The 14,893-nt window shown below is 39.0% G+C and overlaps 1 protein-coding gene across 1 annotated transcript in view; it reads right to left on the bottom strand.

Annotated features, from left to right (window-relative positions):
* Positions 1-3,807: 3,807 nt before the first annotated feature.
* GDF11 (growth differentiation factor 11) overlaps positions 3,808-14,893 on the bottom strand; it is a 28,492-nt gene continuing 17,406 nt past the window's right edge. Inside the window, exons 2-3 of the mRNA XM_063293527.1 lie at positions 6,248-6,621; positions 3,808-4,362 (exon numbers count right to left, since the gene is read on the bottom strand). Of these exons, the coding sequence (XP_063149597.1) occupies positions 3,982-4,362; positions 6,248-6,621 (755 nt within the window). The 3' untranslated portion in view covers positions 3,808-3,981. The remainder of the gene's footprint in view (positions 4,363-6,247; positions 6,622-14,893) is intronic.

The following is a 14,893-nucleotide window of genomic DNA, read 5'->3' as shown; positions in this document are numbered from 1 at the left end:
AAATACTGAGATAAATACTAAGGATTGCTGGGATCCAATTTTTTTAGATGGATTTCATGTTACAGGGTTTATACAAACTTTTCTTTTTGTCCAAAATGTTAAAAACTATCATATGTATGTCATTCACACTGCTGGTAGTCCAAATTTAGGGATTAGGTAGCACATTATGAAGGAAACGATTTAATTTTGTTTCTCTTGTGACTCTAAATCTTTGTATGGGCCTGGTAAATGACAAGAATGCAGACTACAGGAATGACCAATGCAGGTAACAAATACTGAGATAAGAGATGTAACCCCACCCCACCCCACCCCCCAACCCTTTTAACAATCTTTAAAAAATCAAGAAGACTCTAAGCTACTGAAAACTTAAGTATCCCCGCTTTAAATGCCCCCATAGGCTACCAGTTGCAGAACTGTTATTCTCTACATGTTTAAACTCTCCATTTCATTTACACCGTCATTAATAAGTTAGGGTAACTTAGCCAATTTTAAGAAGCTGAGAAGGCATGTTTGATGAGTGCTTTGAAAAAGAGTGAAGCGCTTCAGTCTATAAGTGCTAAAAGGGGAAAAGCAGTACAGCTCAAAAAAGGCCAGAGGAGTTTGTTCTCTGTGCAACCTTGGGTAAGCGACTGTTCCCTTCTTGGAGATTTAGGATTTAACCCAAGAGAAGTGCTAAGATTCTGCTCACCTTTGAGCAGCATTGAACTCCCTAGCAACAGAATAGAGGAGGGAGTCTGGTTTTTTGGCAGAATTTCATCCTATACATCTTCAACCAAAAATTCATCCATGCCTTCTTTACTGGTTTAGTACTCTGGAACTTTAAAGGGAGAAATCAAACATTTATGAATTGGCCTACAAAAGAACCAAAGTTGTTATCTATATAGAAATCTAGCTAGGTGCTGAGATCCACGCCTTAATATACAGTAAGTGCTAGAACTGGAAAGATAATCTTACTTCCTGACAATCTCATTTGACTCTTCTTCCCCATTTATTAATACCCATTTTATCCAAAATCAGTACTTCTGTGGAAAAGACTTCAGAAAAATTCAAATGGCATATTTTTAGTTGTTTTAAAGACGAACAGCTGCTGTATTGACAAGCAAGTTGGTTGGCTCAAAATTGTCTATGCTGAAAATCTTGACTACATACTTGGCTCCAGAACTGCCAGACTCCCCTCCAGTCCATCACCTCAGCGCTTGGGTTCCAGACCTACAACAGGCATTTCTGAAGGGTTGCATCATACCACACAGCAGCTCCCCAGACAGCCCAAGCAGGAAAGTGGAGAAACAAGCCCTAAAGCAGCAGGAACAGTTGAACTCTAGAGAAACAGGGATCCTGATTTCATACTGTCATGAAAATAGCAAAAGGGAAGTAAAGACGCCACAATGGTATGAGGAGTCTGACTCCCAGTGTTTGTTCCAGTTTGGTGCAGTAAGACTAAATGCCTATTTAATTCTCACTTGTCTGTCTCTTGTTTCCTTTTTCAGTAAGCAATTGCAAATTCTTCATTCCAATTTCGTTGCACAAATATTATGAACACTGCAACAGCAAACTTTTGCATTAATATAATCTGCACTTTGACCTCACAAATAGAAAGGAATTGATCTACTATCCAAATGTTATAATGAATCGGTGTGTGTGTGCGTGTGAGGGTGATTCATTGCAAAGCTACTATTAATTCCTTTGCCTATTTTTTTTTACTTCTATTTAAGAAAGAAAGTGATCTTTCTAAACAATACAAAATCTGTTACATATGCCATCCCATCTACCAAAGTGCTTCAGTCTTTGAAAATAATGTTTCAGTGGTTCATTCATAATTTGACTACTGAGAGCCATAACAGGGAAAAAACAGATTTTCCTATTCCAAACTAGTTAAACTTTTGTTTCCTGCACAAATAGTAAATCAGCAGGGAATGGCTGGACACAGGTCATTGTCAAACAGCAACATTTTGTTTTCTAGTTCGCATGCTAGATTAGAAACTCTAATAATGGATCACTTATTTGAGTTCCAGCTTGCAACATTACCCAGTTGTCTGGAAAACCACCTTTGAATACTCTGACTTCATAATTATAGCTGATGTAAATAATAATTAGGCTCTTAATAATTTTTAACCTTTACCTCCCCCTCTTCTTCGATTCTCAGGATTATGAGTCATGTAATTGTAATCATTGCCTTCCCAATAGTAGGAAACAGCAAGTGCTAAGATCTAAATGCTATTTGTTGTTATCTTGGTACAATGCAATTGTCTTGCTAGAGTTTCTGACAAAGGTTCTATCTTATGTGTCTGGAATCCTATCTGAGTTATTCAAATTTGAAGATTACAATTATTGTATTCTCAATATATGGCTAATGCTTTGTCACTTGAAGGGTAATTATCTTCTATCTAGTTTCAACAGACTCTTGAAAACAGAACAGCAACACTAAGTTAAATTAATTCAACATGTGACATCAACTTCAATAGAATTCTGTTTAGAAAGCATTCCCTGTTAGTTTAATGCTCTTATGTTATCCTGGGTTTTGTTGCTTCAAGTAGAAGCAGAATTGGATGGTATTGTTTGGTTAGGCGAAGGAAAGTCATACTGTGATTTCATAGAAAGCTGGAAATTAAGTAAAACTCTATATAAGTGCATTTAAAATTAATTTAAAAAGGATTAAAATGTTAGGGCGGGGGTAAAGGAAAAGTACAGAGCAACACATCCTATTATTCAAGGATTGATATATCAAATATTAGCCAGTGGAAAAAATACTGTACATAGCCAGAGTAAATGGATGGATCTAGCTGAGTCCTGCAAACAATAAAGGAAAACTACTAGTCCTATCATATATACATGCATATATATGATTTTTTTTCCATTGGAATATTAAGCAAAAGTGACACAGAAAAAAAGATTCTATTGCCAGGAATAAATAAATAAAAGAAATTTTCTATCTTAACTTCATCCTGCCTGGAGAGATTCCTGTTCTGTAGATAAAATTCTTTATCCTCTCATGGACAACACCCTTTCCATGGTCCACCCTCTCAAAGGTGGATTCAGGGTGAACACATGTAAGTTAAATTCATTGAATTTGTTTTTCAATTTTCTAAGAAATAGGAGCTGAAGAATAATGACTTTTGGAGAAAGATTTCTCAGGTTGTATGAAGATACTGAAAATAAAGAGTTGAACGTGAATAGAAGGCAGGTAAAATTAACAGTTTATCCTCCACTTAGATAATTGCTCCAACACCCTCCCCTCCAACTATGCCTCCACTTCATTACTTTTTCTTGCTCTCATGCAGCTCACAGAAGCATTCCACATGATCCCAGTTTACATTTCTTTGGAGTCTCCCATCTCTTTAGGGATTCAGTCTCTCAAAAGGCAGGCAGGTCCAGCAATTTCTAAATCATACCTTCCCTCCCACTCACCTCCCCCAAATCCAGAATGGCACATATCCCTCATGCTGGCAGATTTTGTTCATCTTAATATAAAATACTCATTTTAACCCCCTTCCCCCCATTTATCTCTATAACTTCATACAACATTTTATTCCATGTTATCACAATCTAGGAAGCTTTTGCTCTTGTAAACAGGTTGAAGAGCTTCTTTTTTCTGATGAACTTTTCACTTTATGGCCATTCTCGCTTCTCAGATCAAGAGAGGAAGGGGGGTTGGGAAGAAAGAGAATGCCAGTAAAAGTAAAGCTTGAGAAATGTCGGGTCAAACAAAGAAGAATGCCTGTTTCAGATCTGCCTCAGGGATGAAAGTATTGATCCAAGCCAACTCATCCACTCTCCATTAATGCGATGTCTGTTTTGATTATTGCACAGCGCATGTTGTCACTTCAGAGATTTTCAATACAATTCTATTCATTTTGTTCTTTTCCCACAATTACTTTCTCTTCAAAAGTGTTTTAAAATGCTAATGAATGGGTTCATCAATGTCAGGGTGCATCATCGAAGCAAGAATCCGGGGGAACAGGAAAAGGATGTAACAGAGCAGGCTTAAGAGCATCCACACCTGTCAACAACCATGCCAGGAATTTTGCCATAGATGATCTGCTGTTTGTCATTGAAATACAGCATGTTGATGGGGGACATCTTGGTGGGTGTACAGCACGGCCCTGCTGAGCCCCGGGGATTAGCTTGCTGCACCAAGTGGGTATGGGGATATTTCTGCATGAACATATATTCACACTGGCCTGAGCAATAGTTGGCTTTGTACCGCTTCGGGGCAATAATCCAATCCCAGCCGAAGGCTTCGAAGTCCACTGTCAGGGGGTAACGGCAGCAGCGGGACTCAGTGGAGTGTTCGTCACAGTCTAACCCTAGATTCCGTCGGGACCGTTTGTTGTTCTCCAGCACACGCAGCTCCATGAAGGGGTGCTGCAAATAACATACAAAAAGAGAAATCGCAAAGATAGGCATTTAGGTAGAATGATTATTTGTCCAGTGATGAGAGAACAGTTTCTAGCAGAGGAAAACAGCCTATGCAGAGTTCTGATGGGTATCAATTCCATGAGACATCTATCTGCACATCATCCATCCTGCAGGCCTCATCTGTCCAATCTTTGCTGTCCCTTTGTATCTCTTAAGTAAACTGATCTTACGAATATACATTATTCACCTTCACAGACTTACCAAATTAGTACCAGCCCTTGACCATCTTTCGAAGACAGCCCACCTTTCCTCTGATCAAAATCTTAGTTGTCACAGCATCCAGTTATTTATTCAGTTCCTAATAGTAGTCCGGAGCTTTGCCCCTTTAAAAAGCACTTCAGCTGACATCATTAAGCCTGATGATGAAATATTCCTTAAGCAAATGCAGGTCAACTATGAAAAAATACTCCATGAAAAAAAATTATCCATCAGTTGCTTCCAGAAAGAAAAAAAAGTATCCAGGCTAAAAGATTTTGTATGTAATGGATGAATGGAACTCTGGAAGAGAAATGGCTTTTTGTATTTTATTTTGTATTTTTTGTTAATTATATGTGGGTTATAAGAAATTCTTAGTTAAGCTAAAAGAGTTATTAGGTAATTATAGTTAAAGGGATAAGTTCCAAGGAAATAATTCAAAATGAGTAGGGATAATTTTTTTTAAAGAAAGACATTTATATAGGAAAACTAAGATGAAACTCATATTAGTAATTTGCTAAACATTTATTTGAAAAAAATAATTTGAAGAGCTATAGGATTAAATTAAATCATGGAATGAAATATATAATGTAACAGCTCTCTGAATAAACAGAGAGTTAATTCTAATAAGGTACCACTTTAAAATACATCCTGCTAAACTTTGAATTCCTGAGAAGGATATTTCATTGTTAGACCTCAAACAAGCACAAACTGAAATTAAGTTGTCTTCATTTTTCTATGTAAATAGTATTAAACTGATATAAACTTATCTTAATCCTATATTTGAAAGCAACAAATGTTATATCTAAGTTGATGCATGTGACTGTAATAAGAATATTGTGAGAGTACTGATTGTGTTATTATCAAGCAAAACCCACTAATTACAACAAGCACAATGACTTTGCAATGCCATGACTGACATGTAAAGGCCTTCTCTAAGTAGTAGCACCACAGTCCCCAAGTGATCTTAGAGGTAGCAAGAATTCCTTACAATGTCTTATCATTGAGAATACCACAAAGCTACTATTGAGATGAAAGAGATGAAAGGAAAATACTTTCCATTTTTCACAATGACATCCTAACCTGTATTTGTCTGCATTTGATTATTACATTATACAATGATAGTTGAGAGTTAGTATTGATTCTGAAAGACAGCATTCCCTAGTGAACTCCCACAACAATACCACTTACCCTAATATTAAAACTAGGCCAAGCAAGACAGAGCTCATCATGGCTGTCAGCCCGTCAAGGTACTCCTGACAGGAAACCAGAACCATGAGTACTAATGCTACCTTTAGCGTAAGGTTACAGTAACAGAATCTTGCAAGTCTGAAAGCACTTTCCCCTCCCCTGCCTTTACTTTCCAGAGAACTAGGGAGGGCCCCTTCTGAGGTGCTTTCTCCACCCCGATCCCTCTTTGGACTCAGATTTTGTTCATCAGACTGTTGTCTAGGCTGCAGCAATTTCTCCTGTCTCCCAAGGTTATTCTCACATTCCATTACAATGACTTAAGAATGTTGACAGATACTAGATTTGTGAGCTCAGCAGGAAATCAGAATATTTCATGGGCCTTCAGCTCCTCTATCAGGGCCAGGATCAAGACAGCAGAGGACAGCAAATGTTCTCGTTTACCCACCAGGCCTTCAGCACCAGGCCCAAGAGAAGTCACAGCCAGGTCATTGCCATTGGGATCAAAAGCGTTGATCTCAATACCCCAGTTGTTCTGAGGCTGCTTGAACCAGTTCTGTAGCACATGCTTGAAGTCAATGCTCTGCCAGTGGCCAATGCGTGAATTCAGGTCAATCTTGAGTGAGCGGATTCGGATGTGGCGACTACCATCCTCTGTCACCGGCTTAAGACGCAGGATCTGTAGATAAACTGTGGATGTGTGTTGAACAGGCCGTAGGTACACCCAGAGCTGTGCCTTTACTACCTTGGTGAACATAATTTTGGGGCTGAAGTTGAAGAAACAACAATGTGGATTGCCTTCGATCTGTACCACTGGGTCCGCTGGCAGAGAGAGACAAAAAGAAAGCAGTGAACAGAACTTCTTCATAGCCCCAGTTTCCCACAGTCCTAATAATAAGTTTCTGTCTAAGGAGCAATTAACACCATTATGATTATCATATAAAAATGGGAGCCATGGCATGATAGTTAGTTGTATGAAACTGTTAATGCTGTGCCTGCAATGAAGGGAGTGTTGAACAATAAGATTTCTCTTAATTGGCAGTATGAATTGGCCTGAAGCACAGGGAATATTAAAATCCTCAAGATAAATGTTTATTTTATGTAAATAAAAGTCATTAAGAAACCATTCATTCCATATCCTTATCCAAATCATTTATTCCATATCCACATTCTAAATGAGGTAACATAGAAATAAAGAGGCCACTGGAGAATTAGTAGCCATTAAATGGGAAATTATTAGTGTTCCACCACTGGAAGATGGAGTCAAAAGGGCTAGAGTTAGAAAAATCAACATTATGACATTGTCTAGGGTAAAATAAAAAAATCACAACTAAAATTTTAAAAAAGTTCTGCCTTTGTAAAGACATTAAAATGATTATGTTCCCTATAAAATTCAATGCCTAGACCTGAATTCAATTCCACATTCAGAAAAAGGGCTTGTAATTCAGAAGATTTTGTTGCTAAAAAAGAAAAAAAAAAGGTAGAGATTACTTTTCCTCTCCTCCTGTAGCCTTTCATTGCAAGACTTCTCTAAACCCTCAGCAATAAAAATTTCAAGTCATATAAGAAAGGGGAAACAGGGAAACTCACCTCCCCCACTACTATTAGCAGGATTACTCCATGAATGGGTCTCTATTCACAAAATATTCTAGCAGCTGAATGGAAATCAAGATTCAAATCCACATATATATTATCAGTTCAAAACTAAACTAAACTATAGGAATTGAGCGTTTGGGTGAAGTTTTCTAGATAGTATCTGATTTTATAGGTTACCAAATAATTCAGATGTGTGATACAGATAATGCCAGGGCAGTGGAATGGCTAATATATCAGGAAAATGATCCAGGAAGCCCAGGTTTGAATCAGCTAAGAAATTCAGTGGGTGACTTTCAACCTGTTACTACCTTTCACTCCCAACCAATCTCAGACAGCCAGTTTGGCATAGTGGTCAAGGTGCTGGCCTAAAAACCGGGAGACTGTGAGTTCCAATGCTACCTTAGGCATGAAAGCCGGCTGGGTGACCTTGGGCTGGATGGTTGTGGAGGGGAAAACAGGAGGCAAGGAGTATTAGGTATACTTGCCACCTTGAGTTATATATATAAAAAGGCAGGATAAAATAACAACAACAACAAAAACCTGCTTACCAACAACTTTCAAAATGCTAACTGGTGTTGTAACTGATGCAGTCCAACAGCATCTAGCTGAAAACAAGCTCTTCCCATCTGAGCAGAAAGGAAACTGCCCAAACAGCAGGGGAACAAAAGATCAGCTCCTAACTGACAAGATGATTTTTGAAAATTGCAAGAGAAGGAAGACCAACTTGAATGTAGCTTGGATTGATGACAAGAAGGCATTCGACTCTTGCCACATGACTGCATAATCAAGTGCCTAGAAATGACAGGAGTTAATAGAACATCAGAAGCTTTGTGCAAAGATCAATAGCATAATGGAAGACACAGTTGCTGTTCCATGGTGATAGACTGGGAGAGGTTAATATCAAGAGAGATTTCTCTGTCAGCAATACTGAACAAGTCAGGCCATGGCTTTCAAACATCAAAAACATATGCCAGGTTATCCCACCTCCTTTACATGGATGATCTGAAGCTGTATGGAAAAACACCATCTGAAATAGAATCACTGCTCAACACTGTGTATGGAGCCAAGATATTGCAATGGAGTTTGGACTGGACAAATGTGCCACCCTTACCATCAACAGGGGAAAAATAATGAAAACTGAAGGAATCAAGATGCCCTGTGGAAATAACATCAAGAGTCTGGATGAAGATCACTGCAAGTTCCTGGGCATCCTTCAGGCTGACAACATCAAGCATAGTCAAGTCAAGAAGAAGGTTAGTAATGAATACATTAGAAGAGTGAAGAAGTTCTTAGTCCAAACTCAGTGGAGGAAATACCATCAGGGCGATTAACACCTGGACAATTCCAGTCATTAGATACACAGCTGGAATAGTGGACTGGACTCAAACTGAACTAGAAGCCCTGGATAGGAAGACCAGAAAAATAATGACAATGAATCATTCCCTTCATCCACGCAGCAATGTTAACAGACTCTACCTACCAAGGAGCATAGGTGGGCATGGAATGTTGCAAGTATACCAGACAGTTGAAGAAGAAAAAAGGGCATTGGAAGAATATCTGAAGGACAGTGGAGAAGATGCATTGAAGCTTTGCATTGACACCATGAAGGCTTACTGAATAACAAAGAGACCAAACTGGCCTATAAGAAAGATCAAATGAAGAATAGAAAAGAGACTTGGCAAGGCAAAGTATTACATGGCCAGTACATTAAAAAACCTAGCAGGCAAAGCAGATAACAAGACCTGGCAATAGCTAAGAGCAGGAAAGTCTTAGAAAGAGACAAGGGCAAATTCTGGCTGCACAAGACCAAGCCTTAAGAACAAATGTAAATAAAGCCAGAATTGAGAAGACAGCAACAGACAGCAAATGTGGCCTCTGCAAAGAAGCTGAAGAAACAGTGGACCACCTAGTTAGCTACTGCAAGAAGAACACACAGAGTGACTACAAACAATGGCATGTAGCAACAATGGTGCACTGGAATATCTGCAAGAAATATCACTTGCCTGCAAGCAAGAACAGGTGGGACCACAAAATAGACAAAGTATAATGGCTGTATTTATGATTTTATGGAATTTTTAATTGTTTTTATTGTGAACCACCCAGGGTCCCCCGTCTGGGGGAGATGGGCGGTGATAAAAATTTGATTGATTGATCCATAGATAGATAGATAAATGTAATAGAAAATGAAGAAGCTAAAGTGCTTCAAACTCCACACAGACAAATTCAAACAGACAACCATATGCCTCACAACACCCCAGACTTAACAATTGTTGATAAGAAAGACAAAAAGTCTGGATAGTGGACATTGCAATACCCAACGACAGCAGAATAGAAGAGAAAGAACTGGAAAAAATCACAAAATACTAAGACCTGCAAATAGAAGTAGAACAACTGTGGCAAATGAAAGCAAAGGTAGTACCAATAGTAATAGGCACCTTGGGTACAATTCCAAAACATCTGGAGCACCACTTGAACACTATCGGCATTGACAAAATCACCATCAGTCAATTGCAAAAGGCAGCTGTACTTAGAACAGCTTACATCCTGTGATGATCCCTTTAACACCATCAAATAACACCTGCCTATCCTAGGTCCTTGGGAAGGACTTGATAGGTGAATAAAAATGCCAAATCCAGATTAAACATCTGGCTCACTGTGTGACCAACCATAATAATTTAATGTGGTTGTGGAGATAAAATGAAGGGAGATATCCCTAAAAGTTACCTTAAATGCCATGGAGAAGGGACATTTCCAATGGAAGAGAGTATCTGTAGCTCAGGGCTGAGCTGTGGAGTCCTGGGTGCTCTCTGAGCTTGGTTGTTTGCTTGCAGTTGTTTCATTACCCAGCTAGGTAACATCATCAGTGCCAATGGGACAATGTAATATATGTAGGGACAATGTAATGGTATGTGAAGTATATGTTTTTACTTAGAAGCAAGTCCCTTGAGTTCAGTGGGGTATTCCTAGGTATATGTGCATATAGGCTTGCATATGTTAATTACTGTAATATTGAAATACAGTAGCAATGTGTCCGGACAGCAAAGCAGGACTAATAAGCGAAGCTGTTATCTGATTTCAATACAGAGCTCACCAAAAATGTGCTGGTAGAAGAACACTGGAAGAACCAAATGGAGCTAGAGGATAGAGTAACTGGGGCAACCAAGCCTCTCTAAAGAATTTTGAGGAGTTTGCCAAAAGGAGTTAAGTCAATTAAGTCAGTTCATCTCTTTGTAAGCATACATGCATTTTAACAACCATTGTATCATTCTCCAGAGAACATGAACCCTAAGAGTTCATGAGGTGATAATATTGTGTTGTTTAAATTAGTTGGTTTTAGCTCTTTTCTAAGGTCTCAGGGTACAAGATAGTCATCTTTTTTTTTTTGAGTCAGAGTGTTTCTGAAATTATATCACAATGAACTTTTTATCTTAGACACCTATAAAAGGAACTGTAATAGACTAAAAAAATATTGTGACAAAGGGCACTGGTTCTTCTAGTATAAAATCACACATATTCAGAACCCAATTAATTTAATACATGCATTTCTTCCAGTTGAAATTAGTGGAAATAGGCCATTGCTTAGCCAGTAGGAGGCAGCTCTTCCAAAACAATCTTGAAAGGCTGAAATTATCCCCACTTCAGAATAGCCTGGGGTGTTAACCCTTTTTTAAATTCAGCTTGCTGCTGCTAAAAAAATACTTGGCCATCATTGTGCAGTATGCAGTATGATGTAGAGCCAGATTTTTCTGTACCAAAAGCACAAAATAACTCCTCAAATAACTCAGGACATGTTTGCTCCTAAACCTAAAGAGAAATTTCCCTCCTCCTTCCTCCCCGCCCCCCAAACACAGAGACATTTTTATCTCTTGTTCCTTCCAAAATCAGACCACAACTCAGCACAAAGCTTTAATGCTACAGCTTAAACTGAATTAGCAGTAGACTTTCCTTCTTTGTTTAATCTCAGGACTCCTCTAGTCAAGATTCAAACTTGAATATGGGAGCAGAATTTCCCCCTTTTTAACTCCTGTACTGCAGCTAGCTAAAGGAACCAGTGGCATAAACCCAATGGGGCAAAATTCCTTTCTTCTCTGTTGAGCTGCAAGAGCCAAGGAAGACCATTATGACTAACAAATCGAAGCAGAAGTCAAAACAGATGTAGCAGTATTGAAATTACGAATAACATTGTTTCCAAAAACATGAAATAATCTGTAAGGAATATTTATAGAGGCTTAGAGGGAAAAATTGATTTTGTCCAAGCTTGAGCAGAAATTTCAGACTGAACTTGTATTTTGTTCAGTAACTAACCAGCTACAAACTGGGCATCCATGTAAGTCTTCAAAAATTGTAGTAGCTAGAGAAAACTTTTGTATCCATCAATAGGAAAAGATATGATGGGAGCCTGCAACTTGGTCTTTTCAAAGAAAGAACCACTGATATTCCCAGAGGACAGTGCAGCAGTGGAGGCAAATACTATATTCTAAAGATCCTTTTTTAAAAGCCATATTCATTGCAACTAAAACATACATTATTCAGGATTTAAACCTGGATGAAAGAGCTAATCTAGAGTGTCTCACAAAGACCTGGCTGAGAGAAAGGGGAGCTCATTTTCTTCAACTCTGTGTACTGGGTTAACGTCTGGTACAGCAGGCTAAATTTGAAGGGCAGAGAGGTGGAATGGCAACAGTCTTGCCAGAAGCTGGTCTTGCTGATTAGAAGCTCGACTTTACATCAGCCAATGATGAATGCATATTGCTACCATTGAGGGGCCGGCACTGATATTCACCTTGAGTTAGCTGGGCAATTTTAAGCGTTACCTAGGTATCTCCTTTTTGGGGATTAAAACACTGATTAACCCCTTAGAATAGTTCAACATTTCATGTACTAAATAGCGTATGTGGCAGAATACACATTTGGTCTGATATTCTATTGAGTTGGAGGTAGTGAGCTGAAGGTAAAGATGCTCTCTATTCTTCCATCATCATGAATAACAATGGGATCAGTTTTAAATTAGTGGATGGCACAAACCTCCACAGGTGTGGTGTGTGGGAAAATTGGTTTCAACCTAAAACAAGTATATTGTGGCTCAGAAGTTCAGCCACTCTGAAACCCAGAAATTTTGGTGGTTCTGGATTCTGGCCAAGACAAAATCTGAAGGGATCTTACAAAGGCAATCAGGACAAGACTGGCGTAGACTCTTCCTCCTCCTCATGCCTTGTACGCTGCCATTTCCTAATCTCCCCAGTGCCTTTTCCCCTATCTCCTTTTAGTCACGTGCCACTGCCCCTGAATGTCCTGCTGTTTTCTGCTCTCTCTATTCTGAAACACCTCTGCCTGGAATGCATGCATTTTGGGTCTGTTTCCATGCCAAATGTGCTTACTTGTTTATTTACAAGTGCTTCATATTACTTCAGTCAATAAAAATCTAAACATTTTTTAGTCTAGAAACAGATAGCCCAGTGCTGGCTGTTTCATTCATGGAACCTTTTGTACATCCTTCAGGTGGTGGACCAATTAAAATTATTTCTGAAATGTGCTTTGAAATTTCCTTGTATTGTCTGCTGGCAATACATTATTAATACTACTGAAACCCTGGCTGATCTATAGGATAAGAGGCAGTTCCAGATGACTGCTACTAAGAGTTCTCTTCTTCCCTCACAAAGCCAAATCTGTGGAAAACTAACAGTGATGAAGCAGGATGCACTACAACTTGAGCACATGCAGAAAAAAACTCAGATGAATCAGATCAGTGTAGATTAGATGGCAATGGAGATAACAATTTCTCTGCCTTTCAGTTTGGCTTTCAGAACTGATTTGAACTGCAGCCCTATTACTCTTGACAGTGCTGTTGGCTGAATTCTCTTCCTGCGGTCCTGGAGACATTTCTCTGTAGTGGTACCAGTCTTTCCTGTCAACCATATCCAAAATACGGGGAAAGGAAATCTCAGTTCAACATCTAACTTGTTATAATGAATCATATGGTTCCAGCTTGTTCTTTATGCTTCCATATTTATACAAAACCTCTGGAAAAAGTCATCCAGAGTTTTGAAACAAGGTGTCTCTGGCATGCTAGTACTATGCTCTATGGCTCCTGCCACTTAGCTTCAAGGAGTAATGAATGTTTTCTTGGCTCAGCATTGAGCTGGATCAAAGTGAATTAAATTAAGCTAAATCCAGATACGATAGAAGTGACAGCCAGTTTTGTGCAGTGGATAAAAGCACCAGGCTGGAAACCAGGAAACTGTGAGTTCTAGTCCTCCCTTGGATACAAAGCCAGCTGGGTGATTTGGGCCAGTCACTCTCTTTCAGTCCCAGGCAGAAAGTGATGGGAAACCACTTCTGGAAATGTTGCCAAGAAAACTGCAGGGACCTGTCCAGGCAATTACTAGAAGGGGAGGGAGGGAGGGAGGGAGGGAGGGAGGGAGAGATGCTGTTGAGCTGATAAGTAAGATGGGCACAGATTTAACATATCCCTTAAAAAAGCAGGCCTGTTGTCTGTCTCTAGATTCCCTGGTGATGGCTATAGCAAGAAGCATATGTATCCATTTAAATCTAGTGTGGCAGCTACAGCCATTCCTAAATCAGACAGATCTGACAGCAGTTACCTATGACATGGTGCATGCATTATGGTTAGACTCTTGCTGTGTGTTATATGTGGAACTATCTTTAAAATTGGGACAGCAACTCCATTGTTATGTGGTCGTTAAGTGAAACATCATGTGACTGTGCCGGACTTATGATGTCGGTTCTGCTGAGGGTGTTAAGCAATGGGTTGTTAAGCATGATGTCAAGAGACCGCAACATGCGACTGCTGGCTTCTCCATTGACTTTGCTTGTCAGAAGCCAGCTGTGAAGCTCACAAATGGTGATCACGTGACTGTGAGACACTGTGACTGTTGTAAATGTGTGCCAGTTGTGAAGTGCCTGAATTGTGATCATATGATCTCAGGGACACTATCACTGTGGTAAGTTCGAGGACTGTTGTAAAACTACTTCTTCAGTGCCATTGCAAGTTCAAACAGTCGCTAAACAAGGCAGTCGTTAACTGAGGACTACCTGTATCAGCAAAGCTTTCTTTAACTCTTAAAGAATCCCTAAAATTAGATGAGAATCCCTAAAATTAAGCTGTAGCACAGAATCCATATGTCTGTCTACTTACATTTCATTACCTCACTGTTTGCCCTAAATGAATCATATACAGCAATATTACAGTATCTCATTTTTATAATTTAAAAAAAATTATTTGATTAATCATTAAGTGCTGATTCAGATCAATCAAAGACACTAACTGAAAAATCAATCAAATATATATATTAAATATTCATTGCTTTCCATGCTGTCCTATCCTGTCTCTAAGAATGCCTGTTCTCAATGTTTTAAGGCAGATTTTAAAACAATAGGATACTATTTCTGGGTTTGGAAACAAAAAAACAATGTTGTAAGTACTTGTTATAGCTCATATTCTTGGGACATTCTGCTGCATGCTTATATACATCACCAT

The sequence above is a fragment of the Candoia aspera genome, chromosome 2 (assembly GCF_035149785.1).
Source record: "Candoia aspera isolate rCanAsp1 chromosome 2, rCanAsp1.hap2, whole genome shotgun sequence".
Lineage (NCBI taxonomy): Eukaryota > Metazoa > Chordata > Lepidosauria > Squamata > Boidae > Candoia > Candoia aspera.
The sequence above is the reverse complement of the archived record's forward strand: the minus strand, read 5'-3'. Positions and strand labels throughout refer to the sequence as shown.